Raw genomic sequence first — 25,171 nt, forward strand, 5'->3', positions numbered from 1 at the left:
TTAAATGAAAACAAAAAGACAACATACTAGAACTCATGAGGTACAGTTAAAGCAGTGCTAAAAGGGGGATATTATAACTATAAATATCTATATTATAAAAGAAGAATGATTTCAAATGAATAACCTCACTTTTTACCTTAAGAAATTAGAGTAAAGAAAACACACTAAACTTAAAGGAAATAGAAGCAAGGAAGTACTAAACATTAGAACAGAAGTGAATGAAAAAGAGATTTCAAAAAGATGATCAACAGAACCAAAAGATTTTTCTTTGAAAAGATCAATAAAGTTGACAATTTTTAGCTAGACTGAACAAGAAAAACATATTAAAATTATTAAATTCAGAAGTGAAACTGGAAACATTACTACTGACCCTACAAAATGAAGAGGATTCAGGAAGATGGTGGCGTAGGAGGACGCTGGGCTCATCTCGTCCTGCTGATCACCTAGATTCCATCCATACCTGCCTAAATAACCCAGAAAACCACCAGAATACTAGCAGAACGGACTCTCTGGAGCCAAGCATAGACAAGAGGCCCACGGAAGAGGGTAGGAAGGGCGGAGAGGCGGTGCGCGCTACACGGACTGGCGGGATGGAGCCAGGGCAGTGGAGGGGCAGCCCGCCTGGCAAGGCAGAGCCTGAGTCTGGCTTGCAAAAGTGGAGGGGCCGGACTGCATGAGTTCTGATGGCCAGCGGGACTTAACATCTGGAATATTGTAAGTCAACAGCTCTGCTCAGAGAGTGGGAGGGTGAGAGGACAACAGAGGGAGAGGTGTAGAGCCCTGGAAGACAGAGCTCTGCTTGACCAGGAACAAAGGCACTGGCCAGTGCCATCTCCCTCTCCCATCCCCCAGCTGAAACCCCAAAGGGAACCAGTTCACCGAACTTGCTTGTGCACTGCGCAAACACCCAATGCTGTGCTTCTGTGGATTCTAACTCCGACAGGTTGGCCTCCCTCCCGGTGCTGCAGGGCCCTTCCTACAGGGGACCACCCACAGCAAAGCTAGCTGAGCCTGCCCTCCCACCCCTGTGCACCTTATGGATCCACCCCGGTTAATACGCCAGATCCCATCAAAGCAGCACCACAAGCCTGGCAGTGTGCAAGTAGCCCAGACAGGGGCCACACCACTCCACAGTGAGTCCTGCCCCTGGGAGAGAGGAAGATAAGGTACACACCAGTCTGACTGTGGCCCCAGTGGTGGGCTGGGGACAGACATCGGGTCTGACTGTGGCCCCGTCCACCAACACAAGTTACTCCAGACAGCACAGGGGAAGTGCCCTGCAGTTCCATGCCACCCCAGCGACTATCCAAAATGACAAAACGAAAGAATTCTCCTCAAAAGAAACTCCAGGAAGTAGCAACAGCTATCGAATTGATCAGAAACGATTTAAGCAATATAATGGAACAAGAATTATAATAATAGTCATAAAATTAATCGCTGGGCTTGAAAAAATTATAGGGAACAGCAGAGAATCTATTGCTACAGAGATCAAGAGACTAAGAAATAGGAGGAGCTAAAAAATGCTATAAATGAGGTGCATAATAAAATGGAGGTGACCACAGCTCGGATTGAAGGGGCAGAGGAGAGAATAGGTGAATTAGAAGATAAAATTATGGAAAAAGAGGAAGCTGAGAAAACGAGATAAAAAAATCCAGGAGTATGAGGGGAGAATAAGAGAACTAAGTGATGTAATCAAACATAACAATATCCATATAATAGGAAGCCCAGAAGAGGAAGAGAGAGAGAAAGGGGCTGAAGGTGTACTAGAACAAATCATAGCTGAGAACTTCCCTGATCTGGGGAAGGAAAAAGGCATTGAAATCCAAGAGGCACAGAGAACTCCCTTAGACGTAACTTGAATCGATCTTCTGCATGACACATCATAGTGAAACTGGCAAAATACAAGGATAAAGAGAAAATTCTAAAAGCAGCTAGGGATAAACATGCTCTAACATATAAAGGGAGACCGATAAGACTAGTGACAGACCTATCTACTGAAACTTGGCAGGACAGAAAGGAATGGCAGGAAATCTTCAATGTGATGAACAGAAAAAAATATGCAGCCGAGAATCCTTTATCCAGCAAGTCTGTCATTCAGAATAGAAGGAGAGATAAAGGTCTTCCCAAACAAACAAAAACTGAAGGAATTCATCACCACTAAACCACTAAACCATCACCACTAAACCAACCACTAATAAGAGATCCTAAGGGGGATTCTGTGAGTGAAATGTTGCAAGGACCACAAAGTACCATAGACTTCACTACAAGCATGAAACCTACAGACATCACAATGACTCTAAACCCATATCTTTCTATAATAACACTGAATGTAAATGGACTAAATGCTCCAACCAAAAGACATAGGGTATCAGAATGTATAAAAAACCAAGACCCATCTATTTGCTGTCTACAAGAGACTCATTTTAGACCTGAGGACACCTTCAGATTGAAAGTGAGGGAATGGAGAACTATCTATCATGCTACTGGAAGTCAAAAGAAAGCTGGAGTAGCCATACTTGTATCAGACAAACTAGACTTTAAAGGCTGTAACAAGAGATGAAGAAGGGCATTATATAACCATTACAGGGTCTATCCATCAGGAAGAGCTAACAATTATAAATGTCTATGCACCGAATACGGGAGCCCCAAATATATAAAAGAATTACTCACAAACATAAGCAACCTTATTGATAAGAATGTGGTAATTGCAGGGGAATTTAATACTCCACTTACAATAATGGATAGATCATCTAGACACAGGATCAATAAAGAAACAAGGGCCCTGAATGATACATTGGATCAGATGGACTTGACAGATATATTTAGAACTCTGAATCCCAAAGCAACAGAGTATATTTTCTTCTCGAGTGCACATGGAACATTCTCCAAGATAGATCACATACTGGGTCACAAAACAGCCCTTCATAAGTATACAAGAATTGAGATCATACCATGCATAGTTTCAGACCACAATGTTATGAAGCTTGAAATCAACCACAGGAAAAAGTCTGGAAAACCTCCAAAAGCATGGAGGTTAAACAACCACTAAAGAATGAGTGGGTCAACCAGGCAATTAGAGAAGAAATTAAAAAATATATGGAAACAAATGAAAATGAAAATAAAACAATCCAAACACTTTGGGATGCAGCGAAGGCAGTCCTGAGAGGAAAATACACTGCGATCCAGGCCTATGTCAAGAAACAAGAAAAATCCCAAATACAAAATCTAACAGCATACCTAAAGGAAATAGAAGCAGAATAGCAAAGACACCCCAAACCCAGAAGAAGAAGGGAAATAATAAAGATCAGAGCGGAAATAAACAATATAGAATCTAAAAAAACTGTAGAGCAGATCAATGAAACCAAGAGTTGGTTTTTTTGAAAAAATAAACAAAATTGATAAACCTCTAGCCAGGCTTCTCAAAAAGAAAAGGGAGAGGACCCAAATAGATAAAATCATGAATGAAAATGGAATTATTACAACCAATCCCTCAGAGATAGAAGCAATTATCAGGGAATACTATGAAAAATTATATGCCAACAAACTGGACACCCGGGAAGAAATGGACAAATTCCTAAGCACCCACACACTTCCAAAACTCAAACAGAAAGAAATAGAAAACTTGAACAGACCCATAACCAGCAAAGAAATTGAATCAGTTATCAAAAATCTCCCAACAAATAAGAGTCCAGGACCAGATGGCTTCCCAGGGGAGTTCTACCAGACGTTTAAAGCAGAGATAATACCTATCCTTCTCAAGCTATTCCAAGAAATAGAAAGGGAAGGAAAACTTCCAGACTCATTCTATGAAGCCAGTATTACTTTGATTCCTAAACCAGACAGAGACCCAGTAAAAAAAGAGAACTACAGGCCAATATCCCTGATGAATATGGATGCAAAAATTCTCAATAAGATACTAGCAAATCGAATTCAACGGCATATAAAAAGAATTATTCACCATGATCAAGTGGGATTCATTCCTGGGATGCAGGGCTGGTTCAACATTCGCAAATCAATCAACATGATACATCACATTAATAAAAGAAAAGATAAGAACCATATGATCCTGTCAATGCAGAAAAAACATTTGACAAAATTCAGCATCATTTCTTAATAAAAACCCTCGAGAAAGTCGGGATAGAAGGAACATACTTAAACATCATAAAAGCCATTTATGAAAAGCCCCCAGCTAATATCATCCTCAATGGGGAAAAACTGAGAGTTTTCCCCCTGCGATCAGGAACACGACAGGGATGTCCTCTCTCACTGCTGTTAACATAGTGTTGGAAGTGCTATCATCAGCAATTAGACAACAAAAGGAAATCAAAGGCATCAAAATTGACAAAGATGAAGTCAAGCTTTCACTTTTTGCAGATGACATGATATTATACATGGAAAACCCGATAGACTCCACCAAAGTCTGCTAGAACTGATACATGAATTCAGCAAAGTCGCAGGATACAAAATCAATGTACAGAAATCAGTTGCATTCTTATACACTAACAATGAAGCAACAGAAAGACAAATAAAGAAACTGATCCCATTCACAATTGCACGAAGAAGCATAAAATATCTAGGAATAAACCTAACAAAAGATGTAAAAGATCTGTACGCTGAAAACTATAGAAAGCTTATGAAGGAAATTGAAGAAGACATAAAGAAATGGAAAAACATTCTGTGCTCATGGATTGGAAGAATAAATATTGTTAAAATGTCAATATTACCGAAAGCAATCTACACATTCAACGCAATCCTAATCAAAATTGCACCAGAATTCTTCTTGAAGCTAGAACAAGCAATCCTAAAATTTGTGTGGAACCCCAAAAGATCCTGAATAGCCAAAGTAATTTTGAAGAAGGAGACCAAAGCAGGAGGCATCACAATCCCAGACTTAAGGCTCTACTACAAAGCTCTAATCATCAAGACAGCATGGTATTGGCACAAAAACAGACACATAGACCAATGGAATGGAATAGAAACTCCAGAATTAGTCCCACAAAAGTATGGCCAACTAATCTTTGACAAAGCAGGAAAGAATGTCCAATGGAAAAAAGACAGACTCTTTAACATATGGTGCTGGGAGAACTGGACAGCAACACGCAGAAGGATGAAACTAGACCACTTTCTTACACCATTCACAAAAATAAACTCAAAATGTGTAAAGGACCTGAATGTGAGATAAGAAACCATCAAAACTCTAGAAGAGAAAGCAGGAAAAAACCTCTCTGACCTCAGCCGCAGCAATTTCTTATTTGACACATCCCCAAAGACAAAGGAATTAAAAGCAAAAATGAACTATTGGGACCTCATGAAGATAAAATGCTTCTGCACTGCAAAGGAAACTATCAACAAAACTAAAAGGCAACCAACCGAATGGGAAAAGATATTTATTTGCAAATGACATATCAGACAAAGGGCTAGTATCCAAAATCTATAAAGAGCTCACCACACTCCACACCTGAAAAACAAATAATCCAGTGAAGAAATGGGTAGAATACATGAATAGACACTTCTCTAAAGAAGACACCCAGGGGCGCCTGGGTGGCGCAGTCGGTTAAGCGTCCGACTTCAGCCAGGTCACGATCTCGCGGTCCGTGAGTTCGAGCCCCGCGTCAGGCTCTGGGCTGATGGCTCAGAGCCTGGAGCCTGTTTCCGATTCTGTGTCTCCCTCTCTCTCTGCCCCTCCCCTGTTCATGCTCTGTCTCTCTCTGTCCCAAAAATAAATAAACGTTGAAAAAAAAATTTAAAAAAGAAGACACCCAGATGCCAACAGGCGCATGAAAAGATGCTCAACCTCGCTCCTAATCAGGGAAATACAAATCAAATCCACACTCAGATATGACCTCACCCCAGTCAGAGTGGCTAAAATGAACAAATCAGGAGACTATAGATGCTGGTGAGGATGTGGAGAAATGGGAACCCTCTTGCATTGTTGGTGGGAATGCAAACTGGTGCAGCCACTCAGGAAAACAGTGTGGAGGTTCCTCAAAAAATTAAAAATAGATCTACCCTATGACCCAGCAATAGTACTGCTAGGAATTTACCCAAGGGATACAGGAGTGCTGATGCATAGGGGCACTTGTATCCCTATGTGTTTATAGCAGCACTCTCAACAATAGCCAAATTATGGGAAGAGCCTAAATGCCCATCAACTGATGAATGGATAAAGAAATTGTGGTTCATATGCACAATGGAATACTACGTGGTAATGAGAAAGAATGAAATACGGCCTTTTGTAGCAACGTGGATGGAACTGGAGAGTGTTATGCTAAGTGAAATAAGTCATACAGAGAAAGACAGATGCCATATGTTTTCACTCTTATGTGGATCCTGAGAAACTTAACAGAAACCCATGGGGGGGAGGGAAGAAAAAAAAAAGGTTAGAGAGGGAGGGAGCCAAAACATAAGAGACTCTTAAAAACTGAGAGCAGGGGTGCCTGGGTGGCTCAGTCGGTTACAAGGCCGACTTCGGCTCAGGTCATGATCTCGCGGTCCGTGAGTTCCAACCCCGCGTCGGGCTCTGTGCTGACAGCTCGGAGTGGAGCCTGTTTCAGATTCTGTGTCTCCCTCTCTCTGACCCTCCCCTGTTCATGCTCTGTCTCTGCCTGTCTCAAAAATAAATAAAACGTTAAAAAAATTAAAAAAAAAAAAACAACTGAGAGCAAACTGAGGGTTGATGAGGAGGTGGGAGGGAGGGGTGGGTAGGTGATGGGTATTGAGGAGGGCACCTGTTGGGATGAGCACTGGGTGTTGTATGGAAACCAATTTGACAATAAATTTTATATTAAAAAAAAAAACAAAATGAAGAGGATTCTTACCATGAACATTGTATGCAAACAAATTAGTCTAAATGAAATGGACACACTTGTGACTAGAAAGTCATAAAACACTGCAACTGACTCAAGTAGAAATGAAAAATCTGAATAGACCTATAACAACAAAAGAGATTGAATCAGCATTAAAAAAAAAGTCTACCTACAAAGGAAATCTCAGGTCCAGATGGCTTCTTTGGTGAATTGTGCCAAATGTTTACAGTAGAATTAACATCAATCCTTCACAATGTATTTCAAAAAATAGAAGAGGAGAGAATACTTCCCAACTCAGTCATTGAGGCCACTGTTCCTTTGATAACCAAAACCAGACAAAGAACATCACAAGAAACCTACAGGACAATTTTTATGTTCATTGTGTCTCTGTTCATTTTGTCTATGATTATAGACATAAAAATGCTCAACAAAACCAAACCAAAATCCAAGCCAATTTAGCAAAACAAATCCAGCCACATATAAAAATGATTACATGCTGTGACTAAGTAGAATTTATACAGGTTATTCAACCTATGAACATCAGTCAGTGTAATAAACTATATTAGTAGAATAAAGGACAAAAACGACATGATCATTTCTTTTTTTTTTATTTTTTTTAACGTTTATTTATTTTTGAGACAGAGAGAGATAGAGCATGAATGGGGGAGGGTCAGAGAGAGGGAGACACAGAATCTGAAACAGGCTCCAGGCTCTGAGCTGTCAGCACAGAGCCCGACGCGGGGCTCGAACTCACAGACCGTGAGATCATGACCTGAGCCGAAGTCGGACGCTTAACCGACTGAGCCACCCAGGTGCCCCATGATCATTTCCATCAATACAGGAAAAATGTGACAAGAGCCAACATCTTTTCATGATAAAAAAAAAAATTAAGTGGGACTAGCAGGGAATTTCTTTGATCTAATAAAACTAACATACTTAATGGTAAGAGATCAATGCTTCCCACCTCAGGTCAAGAACAAGACAAGGATGTAGTTTCTTACCATTTCTTCCTTCCTTTCTTTTTTTTTAATGTTTATTTTTGAGAAAGAGAGAGAGAGTGTGTGTGTGCACGCATGTGAGAGCTGGGGAGGAGCAGAGAGAGGGAAACAGGATCCAAAGCCGGCTCAGCACTGATAGCAGAGAGCCCTAGGCAGGGCTTGAACCCATGAACTTTGGTATCATGGTCTGGGCCAAATTACAATCTTTCTTGCCATTTCTATTCAACATTGTACTGAAGAAATAAAACTATCTCCACTGGTAGATAGTATGTTTTTGTATATGTAAAATTCTAAGGAAATCCATAAAAACCCATTAGAACTAATAAGTTCAGCAAGTTGCAGAACATATGATCAAAATACAAAAATCAATTATATATTTCTATACACTCAAAATGAACAATCCAAAATTAAAAAAAAATATAGTTCATTTATAAATTTTTTTTAACTTTTATTTATTTTTGAGAGACAGAGAGAGACAGAGCATGAATGAGGGAGGGGCAGAGAGAGAGGGAGATATAGAATCCGAAGCAGGCTCCAGGCTTTGAGCTGTCAGCACAGAGCCCGACACGGGGCTCAAATCCATGAACTGTGAGATCATGACTTGAACCGAAGTTGGATGCTTAATCGACTGAGCCACCCAGGCACCCCAAAAATAGTTCATTTATAATAATATCAAAAAGAATAAAATACTTGGGAACAAATTTAACAAAAGAACTTTAAGATGAACACTGAAAACTACTAAATATTGTGAGAAGAAATTAAACAATACAAGTGAAAAGAGTCTCATGCTCATGGATCAGAAGACTTGATATTGTTAAGTTGGCAATACTCCCCAAATTGATTTGCAGATTCAGTGCAATCCCTATCAAAATCCCAACTGGCTTTTTTTTTTTAAGAAATTGACAAGCAGATCCTAAAACTCATATGGAAATGCAAGGTACCCAGAATAGTCAAAACAATCTTGAAGAAGGAGAATAAAATTAGATGAATTAGTCTGTTAGGGCTGCCATTACAAAATACTACAGACTGGGTGGCTTAAACAGCATAAATGTATTTTCTCACCCTTCCAGAAGCTGAAAGTCCAAGATCGTGGAATGGGCAGGGTGAATTTCTGGTGAGACCCCTCTCATTGGCTTGCAGCCTTCTCACTGGTTTTCCCTCTGTTCATGCACATTCCTGGTATCTCTTCCCCTTTTTTTTTTTCATTATTTTTATGTGGGTTTTTTGTTTGTTTTTTTGAGAGAGAGAGAGCATAAAAGCAGGAGGGGGCAGAGGGAGGGAGAGAGAGAGACTCTGAAGGAGGCTCCATGCTGGGCATGGAGCTCAACGTGGGCCTTGAACTTAGGACCGTGAGATCATGACCTGAACCAAAATCAAGAGTTGGATGCTTAACTGACTGAGCCACCCAGGCACCCCAAGGTATCTCTTCCTCTTATATAAATACCAGTCCTATTAGGTTAGGGCCCCACCCTCATGACTTCTGTCTTAGCTCAAGCTGCTATAACAAAATGCTGTAGACTGGGTGGCTAAAGGTACAGAAATTTATTTCCTCATAGTTCTAGGGGCTGGAAGTCTGAAATCAGGATGCCAGCTTTGGTTGGGTTCTGGTGAGAATACTTCTTGCCTTCTCATTGTGTCCTGACATAGCAGGGAAGGAGAGAGAGAGAGCCAGAGCCAGAGTGAGCAAACTTTCTGGTGTCTTTTCTTATAAAGGCACTAATCTTATCATGAGAGTCCTGCCCTCATTTACCTCATCTAAACCTAATTATCTCCCAAAGGCCTTACCTGCAAATAATATCACATTGGGAGTTAGCGCTTCAACATATGAATTTCAGGGGGAGGACACAATTCAAACCATAGCAACTTCATTAACTTTAATTTTCTCCTTAAAGTCCCTGTTTTCAAATATAGTCACATTGGGGGGTTAGGGCTTCACATATAAAATTTAGGAGAATGCAATTCAGTCCATAACATTGGAGGACTTGCACTTTTTTTTTTTTTGATGTTTACTGTAAAGCTGCAATAATCAAGGCAGTAAGTTTACTGGTGTAAGTCTAGACATATACATTAATGGAATAGAATGGAGAGTCCAGAAATAAAATCTTACACTTACCAGCCTTAAATTGATTTTTGACAAGGATGCCAAAATAATTCAACAGGGAAAGAAGTCTTTTCACCAAATGGTGCTGGCACAGCTAGATGGCACATACTAAAGAATGAATTTTGATTCCTACTTTAGATGGTATACAATAATTAAGTCAAAATGGATCACAGACTTAAATGTAAGATCTTCAAGTATAAAACTCTCAGAAGAAGCTGTAGCTGTGAATCTTTATGACTTTTGGGTTAGATAGTTGTTTCTTAGATATGATACCAAAACCTCAAGTGACAAAAAAATAAATTGGACTTTAATTCAAAACTTTTACACTTGAAGGTATCCATCAAGAAAGTGAAAAGACAACTCAAGGACTAGGAGAAAATATTTGCAAGTTATGTTTCTGATAAGGCATTCATATCTAGAACATAGAAGGAACTATTACAACTCAACAACAACAAAAAAGACAAATAACCTATTAAGAAAATGGGCAAAGGATTTGAATAGTCATTTCTGCAAAGATCTACAAATGGCGAGTAAGTGCGTGCAAAGATGCACAACGTCATTAGCCATTCGGGAAACATAAAACCACACCGAGATACTACTTCACATTCATTGGGACAGCTAAAATAAAAAGCAGACCTTGACAACAGTTAAGGATGTGGAGAAACTAGAGCCCTCATACATTGCTGGTGGGGTTCTAAAATTTTGAAAACTTTGAAAAAATAGTTTGGCAGTTTTTATAATGTTAGACATAGTTTTTGCATGACCCAGCAATTCCACTCCTAGGTTTTTATGCATGAGAATTGAAAGCATATATTCACACAGAAACTTGCACTTGAAGGTTCTTAGCATTATTCACAAAGCCAAGAAGTGGAAATATCCTAAATGTTCATCAACTGATGAATGGGTAAACAGAGTGTCTATTCACAAAATAGAGTATTATTCATCAATACAAATGAGGGAAGTAATGATACATGTTACAACATAGATGATCCTTGAAACATTATGCTATGTGAAAAAAGCCAGTCCCCAAAGAACATATATTGCATGATCCTGCTTTTATGAAATGTCCAGTATAGGCAAAGTCATAGAAGTAGAGAGTAAGTTTGTTTCCAGGAGGAGGGAGAAATGAAAAGTGACTGCTAATGGATTTGGGTATCTTTTGGGTGTATGAAAATGTTCTAGACTTAGTGGTGATAATTGTACAGCTCAGGATATGCTAAAAACTTCTCAATTGTACATTTAAAGTAAATTTTTGTGATATGTGAATTACAGCTCAATAAATCCGTCATTTTAAAAAAATGGCTTGGGGGGGTGGTGTAGAAATTTCCAGCTGGTAAGAAAGGCTTCTTTGCAGCTGAAGCTTAAACATTGGAGGCCAGAACTTTACTTCCTCTCCTCCCCACTCTCCAGCTAAGCCACTCACTGGAGTGGACACATTGTGGCCTTTGTGGCTCTTAGGGTTGAATGGTTTTCGAACTTTGGGGCAGCTGCTGAAGTTGCGGTCTACCAAACAGTGCCCCACTTGGCTGCTTTCACTTTCTCAGAGTCCTGGGGACACGGAGAAGTGGCCTGGAAGTCCCCAGTTGGAGCAGAGAGGAGAGACACGGGTGAGGGTGGGGAGCTTGCCAAGCTCAGCCCCTCCTCCCTCCTTAAGTGAATAGACAAGACTGGCAGTGAAGCACCATGTGCAAGCTCGCCTCGTCCCCATGAGTGTTTTCTGGCGTTTGGGCACCCAGGCTCCCCAGAGCCCTGCACCCATGTTCTTGGCCTGGGCAACGCTAGGGGTGGCGGCCCATGGATGCCTGGTCTGGTATTGTGCGGCAGCCACCTGCAGGAGTATGGGGCAGCTGCACAAAGACTTCCTGCCCTACAGCTCTGCGTTGCCCTTTCAGCGTTGTGCTGCAGAAAGCCTGTTTCCCCTATGTTAGGCCCGCCATGTTCGGTTATATTGTTATAATTACAGTGGGCTGCTCTTGCTGGTATGGGCTGAAAATGACAGTGTTGCCCTAGAGACCTGTCTAATGCTACCCTCCAATGCCAAGTTTTCTGAGTTTTTTGGGAATCCCCCAGTTGCATCCCTCATTTTAATAAGGAGCCAAAGACTGCTCTTGCAACCTGCATTTGGTTATGTGCTGGATCTGAGCATCCTCCCCACATCCCATTTGCACTTATAGGTGAGAAAGTTGAGATACATCCTTATGAAAACAAGCAACTCCAGAGAAGTGATAAAGTTTAGGTTTACAGATGAGCCAAGGAAGAAACAGATTTGAACTTTAATGAAAAAAAATTTAAAAAGCTCTTTGAAGTGGGAGGAAGAAAGGTAATTCCATGGTACTTTTAAGGCCACTAAAGCATTTACTGGGTGGGAGTAAAATGTAAACCTCTTTGAAAAGATCCTGATGTCACCTGTGTTCTTGATGTGTACAAAAGGAGTGTCACCATCTTTATTGTAGTTTTGCTTTTTATATCTTTGGATTATTTGGTTCTTTCACGTTGAACTTGTGACTATCTTGATTGGATACCATACCCTCATTTTAATAAACAGAATGGTAACCATTTCTGCTGTATACTAAAACAAAATCAATGTTTAAGCATATTGTGTGTTAAATACAATACAGAACTTAAACTCCAACTGAAGTTGGAGATGAGATCTCACTTTTAAAACTGCCCTCACCATGGGGGCTCCTGGGTGGCTCAGTCAGTTAAGCGTCTGACTTCAGCTCAGTCATGATCTCACTTTTGGGTTTGTGGGTTTGAGCCCCGTGTCCGGCTCTGCACTGAGCTCTTGGAGCCTGGAACCTGCTTTGGATTCTGTGTCTCCCTGTCTCTATGTTCCTCCCCCATTCACATTCTGTCTCTGTCTCTCTCAAAAATAAACATTAAATAATTAAAAGAAAATAAAAAATAAAACTGGCCTCACTAGAATTTTAAACATTGTGGAATTCACCTGGAAAAGGAACTAGAAAACAAAACCAAAACCACCCTTCCTGTATTTTCCTAGTGATCTTTGAAAAACAGTTTTTTAAAACATACTAATATCTGTAACAATTGTAGCAATTCTCAGTTATGAGGTGTTAGTTGTCAGGCATAATGCTAAGTGCTTGGTATAGTTTTAGTATTGTCTGCAATTTTTACACACTTCAGTTGCCTTCTAGTTTTTGAAAGTGATAAAGCCGCATTGGTTAGATTTCTTGATCTTTCATAATACTATTCCTTCAAAAAAGCAAAATCCATAAAATATACAGTATAACTACAAAATTCTATAAAAAACCTAAGCCATTTGAATAATACATTTTATATATATATATATATTATGCACATATATGCACACACATATATATATATTTTTTTCTTTCCCCCAAAATATTTTTAGGGGCACTTGGGTGACTAAGTCGGTTGAGCATGTGACTCTTGATTTCAGTTCAGGTCATGATCCCAAGGTTGTGGTATTGACCCCTGTGTTGGGCTCTGTGCTGAGCGTGTTGCCTGCTTAAGATTTTCTTTCTCTTTCCCTCTGCCCCTCTCTCCCATGTACACCCTCTCTCAAATATGTAAAATGAAAAAAAAAATTAATTACAAAATATTTTTAGAGAATTTAAGTTCAGGATATTATATTTATGTTTACTTGTGACTGGGGATCTGAGAGTAAGAGTAAGTATGTCTTACTTAGTTTTACTTCTTACATGACAAGGCCTTAAAAACAAAGCAAACTAATCTAGAAAAAAGATTAAGGTAAATACAACAAAAATGATTTTTAAATTGTGTGTGTGTGTGTGTGTGTGTGTGTTCTGTGTGTTTTATTGATTTCTCCAGTAAAATAAATCCACAAAAAAGGAAAATAGCTAGAGGCAAATACGATGCCTTTCAGAAAGAATGCTTTTAAAAGTACATTTTTTTCATTCATAAGCTTCGTCTGATGTATTGCTTCAGAAAGAACAGTTTATTTCAGATATTTGACTTAGCTTAACATAAATCCTCAGTGTGTAGACATGTGTTTAACCTGTCACTATGGTTAGTCATGCAGTAATTTATAGCACTTCAGCTTAGTTCACAACCTTTGAGCTTAGCACCTTTTCCTAAATTTTTTTTTTAATGCTTATTTATTTTTGAGAGAGAAACAGAGTGTGAGCGGGGTAGGGGCAAAGAGAAAGGGAGACACAGAATTTGAAGCAGGCTTCAGGCTCTGAGCTGTCATCACAGAGCCTGAGGTAGGACTTGAACTCATGTACAGTGGGATCATGACCTGAGCTAAAGTCAGATGATTACCCATTAGATGATGACCCGGGCTCCCCAGCACCATTTTTATAGACAGCACGTTGAGTATCTGTGATTTGTGGGGCCAATAGACAGTGGCAGCTCCATTCTTTGATACAAACAATTGGTGGTTTCTGTCTTTTGTGAAGAAGTGTGCAACCATGGTTTAAGATAATACTGTAGGCCTTTCCCCATCCTCAGCTATTTTGTTTAAAGCTCCTACCCCTTCCATGTTCTATTTCAGAGCCAAACAATCTTGCCATCTGTTTTTGTATAGTCCACAAAGTAGGAATGGCTTACCTTTTTAAGTTGGTTTTAAAAAAATCAAAAGAAGAATAATATTTCATGGCACAATTATATGAAATTCACATTTCCTTGTCCATTAATAAAATTTTACTGAAACATAGCCACATTCTTTTGTTTATTTATTATATGGATGCTTTCACACTGCAGCAGCAGAGTTTAGTATTTGCAAGAGACTGGTCTACAAAGCCTAAAATATTTACCGTATGGCCTTTCACAGGAAGTTTTTGACCTCTGAACAATACTACAGCCAAATTTATCTTTTTTAAAATGTATGCCTACCCATATTAGCTTCCTGCTTAATACCCATTTCCCTTGGAATAAAAATCTAAAATTTTATCTAGGGACCCCATGATCACGCCCCAGCCCACCATTCCAGCTTCATCTCAACACGCCCTCCCCATTCTTAAATGTTCTGCCTTTCTCCCCCGCTCCCCCTACAGTAGGTGTTCAAGCATGGTCTTTGTGCCTGCTTCTTTCCCGCCCCTAGTTTGAAATGGAACTCATTAATGAGACCAAGTCAAGTCCATTCCTTTACCTTTCTATAACATCTTGCAATTTTCCTTTGTAAAGTTCACTATACATATAATTCTGTGTTCTACTTCTGTTCTCCTTGCTTGACTATAAACTCCCTGAAGATAAGGACCATGTCTGTCTTGTTCATTGTTCATAGTGTTCATTGCTCATAGTGATCAGGTCAGTATTCACTATAGAACTTTGGCATACATCTTGTTTTACTCAGTATCGTCTGGCACTCTGTCAATAATGCCCTTTACTCTCAAGAGTGGACAATAAGTTATAGTGTTACATTATACATAGTAGATGCTCAATAAATACTTTTTGAATGATTCAGTTTAGTAAAAAACTTCAATGATTTTGACTCCAGATGATCATTACATTTAAATAACAAGACTGTTTCTGGGGGGCCTGGGTGGCTCAATCGGTTAAGTGTCAGACTTTGGCTCAGGTCATGATCTTGTGATTTGTGGGTTCGAGCCCCGCGTTGGGCTCTGTGCTGACACCTCAGAGCCTGGAGTCTGTTTCAGATTCTGTGTCTCCCTCTCTCACTGCCCCTCGCCTGCTCGTGCTGTCTCTCTCTTTCAAAAATAAACATTAAAAAAAAATTTTTTTTAATAAAAAAATAAATAACAAGACTTTTACAATTCTCTGCTCAAGGAAAAGGCAAAGGATGGGGAGAAAACAGGCATTTGGTTACAGAAACAACAGTCAAGGTATGCCTTAACTTAGTTTTTTAAACCTCTATGTGACATGAGAACAAATGATTATTTGGAAACACTGAAGAATCCTCAGTTGCCAAAGGAACATTATCTTTTGTATACTTGAATTATCAAGAAAACAGGATGAATATATAAGGTTATTACTTAAAGAAATTTTTTTTAATGTTTATTTATTTTTGAGAGAGAGAGAACGCCTGTGCAAGCAGGGGAGGGGCAGAGGAGACAGAATCCGAAGCAGGCTCCAGGCTCTGAGCTGTCAGCACAGAGCCTGATGCAGGGGTCGAACCCACAAGCTGTGAGATCATGACATGAGCCGAAGTTGGATGCTCAGCTGACTGAGACCCAGGCGCCCCTATAAGGTTATTACTTTTAACAAAGCTTAAAAGTTAAAAGTTTTTTTTGGTTAAAGCCCAAGCCTCAATATTAATCCTTTCATGTTCCTTGTGTTCATGTTCCATGTTCCTGCCAATACAGGCAGGATGTGTATAGAGTCAAATTGCTCTTTTTGTACTATTTTTCTCTCAGAGAGATAATGGTGGTCTCTCTTGCCAGTATGTGGGGGCTGCTATGAAGCTAGCTCTTCATGCAAATTTAAGAATACATTTTGAGACTGATTATTTAAAACCAGAGCCTCTGAGAGCAAAAATTTGCACTCATTTTAAATTCTAAGGCTTAAAGAGACAGACTAGCTTTCTGACTTATTTCCTAAGGTCAGAAGCAGGGGCATGTGTCAGAATTAGGGGTAAGGTGATGAGAGGAGCTCTTCTGATATACACAGACCCCCCCCCCCCTCCAAATTTTGATTCATGTCATTCCAGCTTCTGTTTTGGGAATTGCTAATAGGAGAATGACAAAAGGGTGTCCTATTCCTCAGGTGTGTTGGGGAAAAATGGATTTAAAATGGTTGGGGGTGCCTGAGTGACTCAGTTGGTTAAGCATCTGACTTCCGCTTAGGTCATGATCTCACAGATCATGAGTTCCAGCCCCGCATTGGTCTTGCTGCTGTCAGCGCAGAGCCTGCTTTGGATCCTCTCTCCTCCTCTCTCTCTGTCCCTACCTCTCTCTCTCTCTCTCTCTCTCTCTCTCTCTCTCTCTCTTTCTCTCTCTCTCTCTCTCTCTCTCTCTCTCTCAAAAATAAACATTTTAAAAATAAATAAAACAGTTGGTTGATTATATTAGTATGTATAAAGAACAAATATGTCAGTCTGAAGGGGGGTTGGCTGGACTTAGGCCAAGAACTTAGGACAGAAAAATAGAGTTACAGAGGCCAACTGAGATCACTAGAGAAATGTACAGAGATGAATCATCAGTCCACACCAACATCACAGTTGGTCCTTTAAACTGTCTACCTTTGCTCTGATTCCATGCTTATCATGCAAATTTCTGATTAGTAATACCTGACTTAAAAGGTGTTGAGCACCCTGTGTGGCGGAATGAAAGATTTCCAGTGACTCGAAAGGACTGTCCCCCTGTTGTGCATTAGTGCATTTACCACTGACAGAGTATATGCAGTATGTGAGTGTGGCTTGTTAAAGTTAGCCACTCTGAGTGCAACTACAGGCCACTGACAGTGCTGGGGCCATTCTCCAAAAGGCGGTCAGTTTAGGAAGTTAATGTCAAATTCTGAGACCTTTTGGAAGAGTGTCATCCAGCCTTCTCCTGCAGACTCCTCAGTCTTGTCAAATCCCCTTATTCTTTCTCATGCCTCTCCCCAGTGATCACTTGTTTTGGAATTCCTTGGAATTCCACTTGTACTTGGAAATCTAGAAGTTTTCCAGTAGTGCTATAAATCTAAGTACAACATTCAAACCTGCCTGGAAAAATAAGTGTAAAATTGCTGACTGTTTTAGTCACGTTTTCTATATAATAGCCTGGTAATGGAAAAGTATTTGTATTCTTATATTGTTCCCTCTGTTTTACCTTGTTGGTTAGCAGAACTCCTCCACCTGTTTTCCCTCAGTTGGTGAAGTGTACCTCCTTCTACCTGGTCACCCAAGCCAGAAACCTGGATGTTTCCTTGTTCCTTACCTCTCCTTCCCCAACCATGTTGTGTTGTTCACCAGGGCCCTCATCATTTCTACCTTGAGCCATTACAATAGTCTCCTAAATATCTCTTTTTAACACTGTAATTTGTCCTTTAGTTGTTACCAAAGTGATAATGGTTTTAAAAGTGTATCTTTCAAAAAACAGGTTTGAACTTTTTACTTTTCTATGTGAAACCATTAGGTGGCTTTTTATATTTTAATTTTTTTAATGTTGATTTTTGAGAGAGAGAGAGAGAGAGAGAGAGAGAGAGAGAGAGACACCACGACTTGGGGAGGAGCAGAGAGAGAGAGAGAGAGAGAGAGGGAGGGCCAGAGGAACTGAAGCAGACTGTGCACTGACAGCAGAGAACCCAGTGTGGGATTCAAACTCAGGAACTGCGAGATCATGACCTGAGCCAAAGTCTGATGTTTAACCCGACTGAGCCACCCAGGTGCCCTGGCTTTTCATATTTTAACAGTGTAAACCCTATATTCCTCAGCATGGCATACAAAGCCCCTCATGCCCTGGCTGCTTCCCTCTTCCCCACTGACTCTTTCCTTCTCCCTTCTCTTCCTTCCGCACCCCCCCTTCCCTTCTTCCCCCTGCTAGTCTTGGTGAACTGGCTTGCCAGGCTGTTTCCTTGGCATGCTTGCACTTGCCATGGATGTTCTCCATGTACTTGATCTGTCAGCAACATTCCACACTACGACACACTCCCTCCATTTTGAAGCACCTTCTTTCCTTGAATTCCATGACATCATTCCTTCTGGACTTCCCTCTTACCTGTCTGGTATTTCCTTCATTCTTTTTTTTTGCTGGCCACTCCTTTGTGTGCCAGGCTTTCTTAGGGCTCAGTCATAGGTTCTGTTTTCCCTTGTAAGCCTACTAAATTTACTGAATACTTACTGATGGTTTACTATAGGAATTTTTATATTTAGCATATAAGTATATATGATCTTAGTATATATGATCATTTACAGTATAGCTAAGGTGTATTTTTCTCATAGCAGTTTGGTTATCATAATAGAGTAAGGATATCTATCTATAATTGCAACCCATGAGAATTTCCATAACATGCCGAAAGCATTGATTTTTAGACAGTGTACTGTATCCCCCATGTGTGCTTTCTTTGTTTGAGGGCGTGCTATTCTCCGGTGTTGCTCTGGTCCCTCATTCTGCTGTTGCATTAAATGATTAGGTTTTAGCAACCCCCCAAAAGGATATCCTTGCAGTTCATTGAGTAGCATTTGATGTTGTCTAACACCTTACTAAATTAAATGGAATACCGAGGTAGAAATTCGGGCAAGCTGTGATTTTTTATTTAGAGGAACATTTTTCTTCAGGAAAGAAATTGGAATTGGTAGATGAGACTCTCTGTGTGTTTATTATATCCCAGGTCCCTGCCAGGAAATTATTCTGAAGAAAGTAAAAAATATTTTTAAAGGAAAGAACTATTGAGTAATGAAGATGTAAACTTTTCAGTGATGAATGATGTGCCGAGGGCTTATTGGAATTGCTTGACCTGAATAGCTCACTCTTCTTGCCATTTCCTGGCGTTCCATTTATAATACTCAAGAACTCAATCTTTGATAGTGATAAAGGGTTAATGCATGAGTCTGATGAGGTGCTACATCAATACTGAAGAAGTGGCATATGAAGAAGTAATAATGACATTGCTAGAAATGAATAGAAAGCGATAGCATGGAGGAAGAAATTTAGCCCTTGATATATTTAATCCTTAAAATGAGATTGACATAGTAATTGAGCATAAGCAAGATATTTTCATTTGCATTTTATTGTTTCTAATCTTCTGTGGAACAGAAGAAATTGAGAACTGTCCCTTTAATAAAACCCTGTTTACCTATCCTCTTCTAGTAGGAGTGGCTTAGGAACCTGTAGAGTGAGGTGTAACTACCAATTCTGCATTCTGACCTGCAACCTTGGAAAGAGTGCTGATACTACAAACCAGGAAGTGACAAATAATGTGCTTTGAACTCTGTAGGACTTGTCTTTCATAAGGAAAAGCCTCTCATAACAAAAAGAGAAGATTGAAACAGTGATTTTATGTAGTTGTCATTAAATATTGGGAACTCTGCTGCAGATAAAGACTTTGCAGAATACTTAGAATACAAAGCTTTCTGGGCCAGAAATTGATCTTCTGACTTTTGAGTCGTATCTGATTGCTGCTTGGTTCCTCTTTATTTTGTTAAAGTAGCCTGCAGGCTGAACCAGGACTCTTCATTGTTTGCAGGTAGGTGGTCAGCCTTTGGTTAAAATTTAGGATGTTTTTTAAAACAACCTCTTTAGAAAATTACTGTTATTCAGAGAATTATGAATATCAGTCTGGTATATGTTTTAATGTTTAAATATTCAACACGACTATAAATAAATGACCACGTTTTTGTCTTTTCTGATCAACTTTATGGAAAAACTTGTTTTTAACAAATGAGCAGATCTATAAAATGGTGAACTTAAAAAAAGATGGTGAATTAAATGAGTTCTATTTTGTTTTCCACTAATTTACATACATAGATACTTTATATATATACTTTATATTTTTATAAATTTATATTTATATATGTAAACATATACTTTATATATAAATACTTTATACTTTGTATAGAAGTTCCTATATATATATAAACTCAGAAATGAAAAAGTGCATTGAAATTACCCTATTAACTATTCACATCTTGATAGTTTTTGATAACGTATTTAAAACATTCATGTAGTCAAATAAGATTGTGTTTTTATTGTTAATATTTTATGTCTAAGTTTCATGTCATTCAGTTGTAGGAAGTCACCTGAATATTTATAATTGTTTTATCTACTTTTAGTCTTTTTTTGGAATAGTTTGATATTTATTATTTCAGAGAAGTTTTTATAAAATAATCTTCCACAAGTATATTGAAATATTTCTTGTTTCTCTTTATAAAGTTAACCATCCACTTATGACACTAGAAGTATTTCAAAGATAATGTCTTTGAAAGATTGAGTTATTAGTATGAGCTAACTGCTGTACACAAATGGCTTTTTTGGAGTGGGAATCAGAAAAGAAATGTGTTAGGATCAAGAATCAAGTTCCTTAACTTTCTCTACCACTAGTGATCCTTTTTATTTTTCTTTTGTGGACACTAGTCTTCCAAAGACTTTGTCTACCAAGCAAATGGTATATAACTAAATAATAAAATCTTAGAACATTATTGTTTATTAGACAAACATTATTTGCAATGAGAGTTTCTTATGAGCCTGAATAACTGCTCTAGGCTAATGTAATTCAGCCTCAAAGGGGCCTGACATTTTACTTAGCTTGAATAACTTTATTGTAGGTAATTGTTTGGATACTTTTTATTTTTTGAAATATTGATAGTAAAATGTCTGAATTTTCATCAACTACTCTTGTGAAATCTTACCAGTCTGGGTATGGCAAATTGGAAACTAGTGGTCTAAAATGCAGAAGTTTTTTTCTTAATTTCTTCAAGGTTCTGTAAAATATAGTGAAGGTCATCTAGTGTAATGTAACAAAGATTCCATAGCCACTAGACATGGAGAAGAAACAAGGAGAAAGAAAAAAGAAAGTGGCACCTGTCAAGGGGAATATCAGGGAGGAATTTAAGGCATATATTTGGCCCCCTTAAATCTCCCTATATTTATCTCTATTTTCCAACTTAATTTTTTTTTTACCCCAGTTAGGTCAATAAACTATTAACCAGCTGCAAAATAGACATTACCTATGTTCTTTATGTATTTATTTTGTATTTGTGTGTTGGTTTCTCTCTCTCAAAATTTCCTCCTCTCTCCATTTCCCCCATTCATGTCCTTCCTTCAGCTCTGCTGAAGACATTTAGCCAATGTGAAGCCTTATCTGATCACACTAATCCACAGTAATATTTCTTGCCTTTAGACTTAAAAAAAATTTTTTTTACATTTATTTATTTTTGAGAGACAGAGAGAGCATTAGTTGGAGAGGGATAGAGAGAGAGGGAGACACAGAATCTGAAGCAGGCTCCAGGCTCTGAGCTGTCAGCACAGAGCCCTACGCAGGGCTCAAACTCACAAACCATGAGATCATGACCTGAACCGAAGTCAGACGCTTAACTGACTGAGCCACCCAGGCACCCTTGCCTTTAGACTTTTATAGTAAGTTGATTGTATCAGTACTTTAGTACTTATTATAGTCTGTCATATTTAACTTAAAAGTCTCCCATGGTTCTTCAACTATATTATAAGTTGTTTGAGAACAAGGAGCTTAACTTGTATATATCATGTTTATTCTTAGCCATGTAGTGCAGTGATACATGTTTGGAGGATCTAAACAAATATTTGCTAAATGAATGAGAAATAGTCTTGCCAACAGTTGCCTCAGGTGTTATGCTGCCTCCCTCTACTGTGCTTAATCATGTAATTAACCACCTAAAATGTTTCTAGAAATCAGACCATTGGTTATCTTATTATTATTATTTTTGTTTTGCTCTACAGTGCATGCATGACTTTTTTGTTTTAGATGATTTTAACACTGATATGTTACCTATAAAGAAAGAACAAGATGGATTTTTTTATAAATGAATTAAAGGAAATACTCTGAATTCTATCCTGTTGCCTTTTATATTGTAGGAAAATATAACTTAAAATTTACTGATATATAAGGTGTTAAAAATGGTCAAAATATTCAGATACATTATGGATTAAGAGAATGGTTTTGAGTTGATGATTAGAACACTGAATGCTGATCCAGTGGTCATGGTAGACAGTTGGATTGTAGAATTTATTTATTTGTTTGTTTGTTTGTTTGTTTATTTATTTATTTATTGGGCTGTAGAATTTAGATTTCTTTTTTAAGAAAATTTCTTTTTTAATTTGAGAGGCAGAGAGAGACAAAGCACAAGTTGGGGAGGGGCAGAGAGAGAGGGAGACACAGAATCCAAAGCAGGCTCCAGGCTCTGAGATGTCAGCACAGAGCTGGAAGTGGGGCTTGAACTCATGAACCAGGAGATCATGACCGGACCTGAAATCAGACGCTTAACCTACTGAGCCACTCAGGGGCCCCTGGATTGTAGAATTTAAATTGCAGATTAGTGATTGCCCAATAATACTATGAACAAATTATTTTATGAAGAGACAATTTGAAACCTCTTCTCATTTAAGTAGTTATTATGTTATACACTTTAAAATCATCATTTTTTCTACTCCCAGTATCAACCCTGTCAGGTAAGTTTTGTTAACCCGTTTTTAAAAAATGTTTATTTATTTATTTTGAGAAGGAGAGAGAGCACGGGCAGGGGAGGGGCAGAGAGAGAGAGAGAATACCAAGCAGGTTCCATGTTGTCAGTGCAGAGCCTGAGGTGGGACTCAGTCTCACGAACTGTGAGATCATAACCTGAGCCGAAATCCAGAGTAGGACGCTAAACCTATTGAGCCACCCAGGCACCCCTGTTAACCCATTTTTTATACATGCAGAAAACTGTCATTTGAAAAGGCCAAATAACTACCAAACTTTCACATTTAGAATCTGCACAACAGGTCATTTTGACCTCAAAATTCATGTTTGAATCACTATGTTGTAGTATCTTATATTTTCCAGTATTCAGTGTAATTTTTGTGTCATTTTAGAGCTTGACCAGACAGGAATTCTGGCAGCTGCTCCAGCAGAACTATGGTAATGAGCTAGGCTTAAATGCTGAAGAGATGGAAAACTTGTCTTTGTCAATCGAGGATACTGTGCAGCCAAGGTAGAGCAAAATGTTAACTATCACAACTTGTTAATCATTAATTAAAGCAGAATTATTTTAGACTTTACCAATTTAGAATTTCTATTAAATTGTCCTTGGGTGGAATTTGCCTCTTTGGTCTTTGTAGTGGAATGAAGTGAAAGGTGAGGACATTGAATAGTTTGCTAAATTGGTAAGCAAATATAGGACATACAAGGAAATGTTAATTTTGTAACTCTGTTATCTAGGGTTTGCTTAAAGCATAGTTTTAGTAAAACTTTTTATTAAGGGTCTGAAGAAGTACCTAGTGACCTCTCTGAGTTTGTAGATAATAATAAAATAAACTAGCTGGTAGGTATTTTGAGGGATACAAAGATAGTATGATGTTTCCTCAAGGAAACCCTAGCATAGTGCTTGACATGTAGTTGACACTCAATAAATACTGAATGCATTAATGAAAGGAGCTGATAGTACTATGGAGAATGCAAATACTTATAATACAGGGTTGAAAATGACAAAGCCCAAAAGGAGCAATAGATAATATGATAAATTCAGAGATGAGATTATTTTTGACTGATGGGGATTCTTTGGAAGAGAGGATATTTTTATTAACCTATACAAGTAAAAGTGCATTTTGTCCAATGGTAATTGAGGTCGTAGCAATAAAAACAATTAAGGATAATACATTAAAATTCTATAGTAGACATTATAAGTGACAGAAGCAAGTGAAAGAAGTGAGTTACCCAAGACCACATATTGTACAATCCATTTATGTGAAATGGAATCCAGAATGAGCACATCTATAGAGACAGAAAGTAGATTAGTATTTACCAAGGGCTGGGAGGAAGGGAGAATGGGGAGTGATTACTAACAGGCACAGGATTTCTTTTTGTTGATGAACATGCTCTAAACCTAGATAGTGGTTGTGGCTGTACAACTCTATAAACCACTGTATTGTACACATTAAATGGGGTGAATTTTATGGAATGTGAGTTATATCTTAATAAAACTCTTAAAAATTCTATAGCAAGTTAAAAATGGAAATCTTTCAGAAGTCTCAGTATGTTTACAGTTTTTTTTTTCTTCTATTTAGGTAGTCTTCTAGTTATGCTGATCCTCTTTATACTGTTTCAGCTCAGCATCAATATTTTAGACTTTTTTACGTGGTTGCACATGCATATTTTATTAGTTTTCTGTAAAGTTAAAAATTTCCATTGTACTACTCTCCTTGTAAAGTTTACTAGTGTCTCTTAGGTACTGGGGCTCGGTAGAAAAACAGTTGACATAATGCAGAGAGCCTTGGGTTATGGTAAAGAAGATCTGGATTCTTGTCTGGACTTGGCCACCAAGTATCTGCACAACCTCAAGCAAATCTCTTAGCCTTTCAGATCCTCACTTTACCCATCTCTGAAATGAGGTAGTTAAACTAGCTAATCTCCAAGGTCCCTGCCAACTCAAGGAGTTTCTTGTGAAGAAGAGAATATTTTTTTTATTAAAAAATTTTTTTTTAATTTTATTTTTTTTAATTTACATCCAAGTTAGTTAGCATATAGTGCAGCAATGATTTCAGGAGTAGATTCCTTAATGCCCCTTACCCATTTAGCCCATCCCCCCTCCCACAACCCCTCCCGTAGCCCTCAGTTTGTTCTCCATATTTATGAGTCTCTTCGGTTTTGTCCCCTTCTCTGTTTTTATATTATTTTTGTTTCCCTTCCCTTATGTTCATCTGTTTTGGTTC

At 38.6% G+C, this 25,171-nt stretch overlaps 1 protein-coding gene across 2 annotated transcripts in view; it reads left to right on the plus strand.

The window, feature by feature from the left end:
* GRAMD1C (GRAM domain containing 1C) overlaps window positions 1-25,171 on the plus strand; it is a 103,323-nt gene that overhangs the window by 43,992 nt on the left and 34,160 nt on the right. Inside the window, exons 1-2 of one of the 2 annotated variants that reach the window (XM_019839738.3) lie at window positions 19,638-19,976; window positions 23,336-23,454. In XM_019839738.3, the coding sequence (XP_019695297.2) occupies window positions 23,411-23,454 (44 nt within the window). In that variant the 5' untranslated portion in view covers window positions 19,638-19,976; window positions 23,336-23,410. Of the gene's footprint in view, window positions 1-19,637; window positions 19,977-23,335; window positions 23,455-25,171 lie in introns of those variants that run through there. The other variant, XM_003991642.6, reaches the window with a different exon arrangement.

Source organism: Felis catus, chromosome C2, assembly GCF_018350175.1.
Source record: "Felis catus isolate Fca126 chromosome C2, F.catus_Fca126_mat1.0, whole genome shotgun sequence".
In the NCBI taxonomy this organism is placed as follows: domain Eukaryota; kingdom Metazoa; phylum Chordata; class Mammalia; order Carnivora; family Felidae; genus Felis; species Felis catus.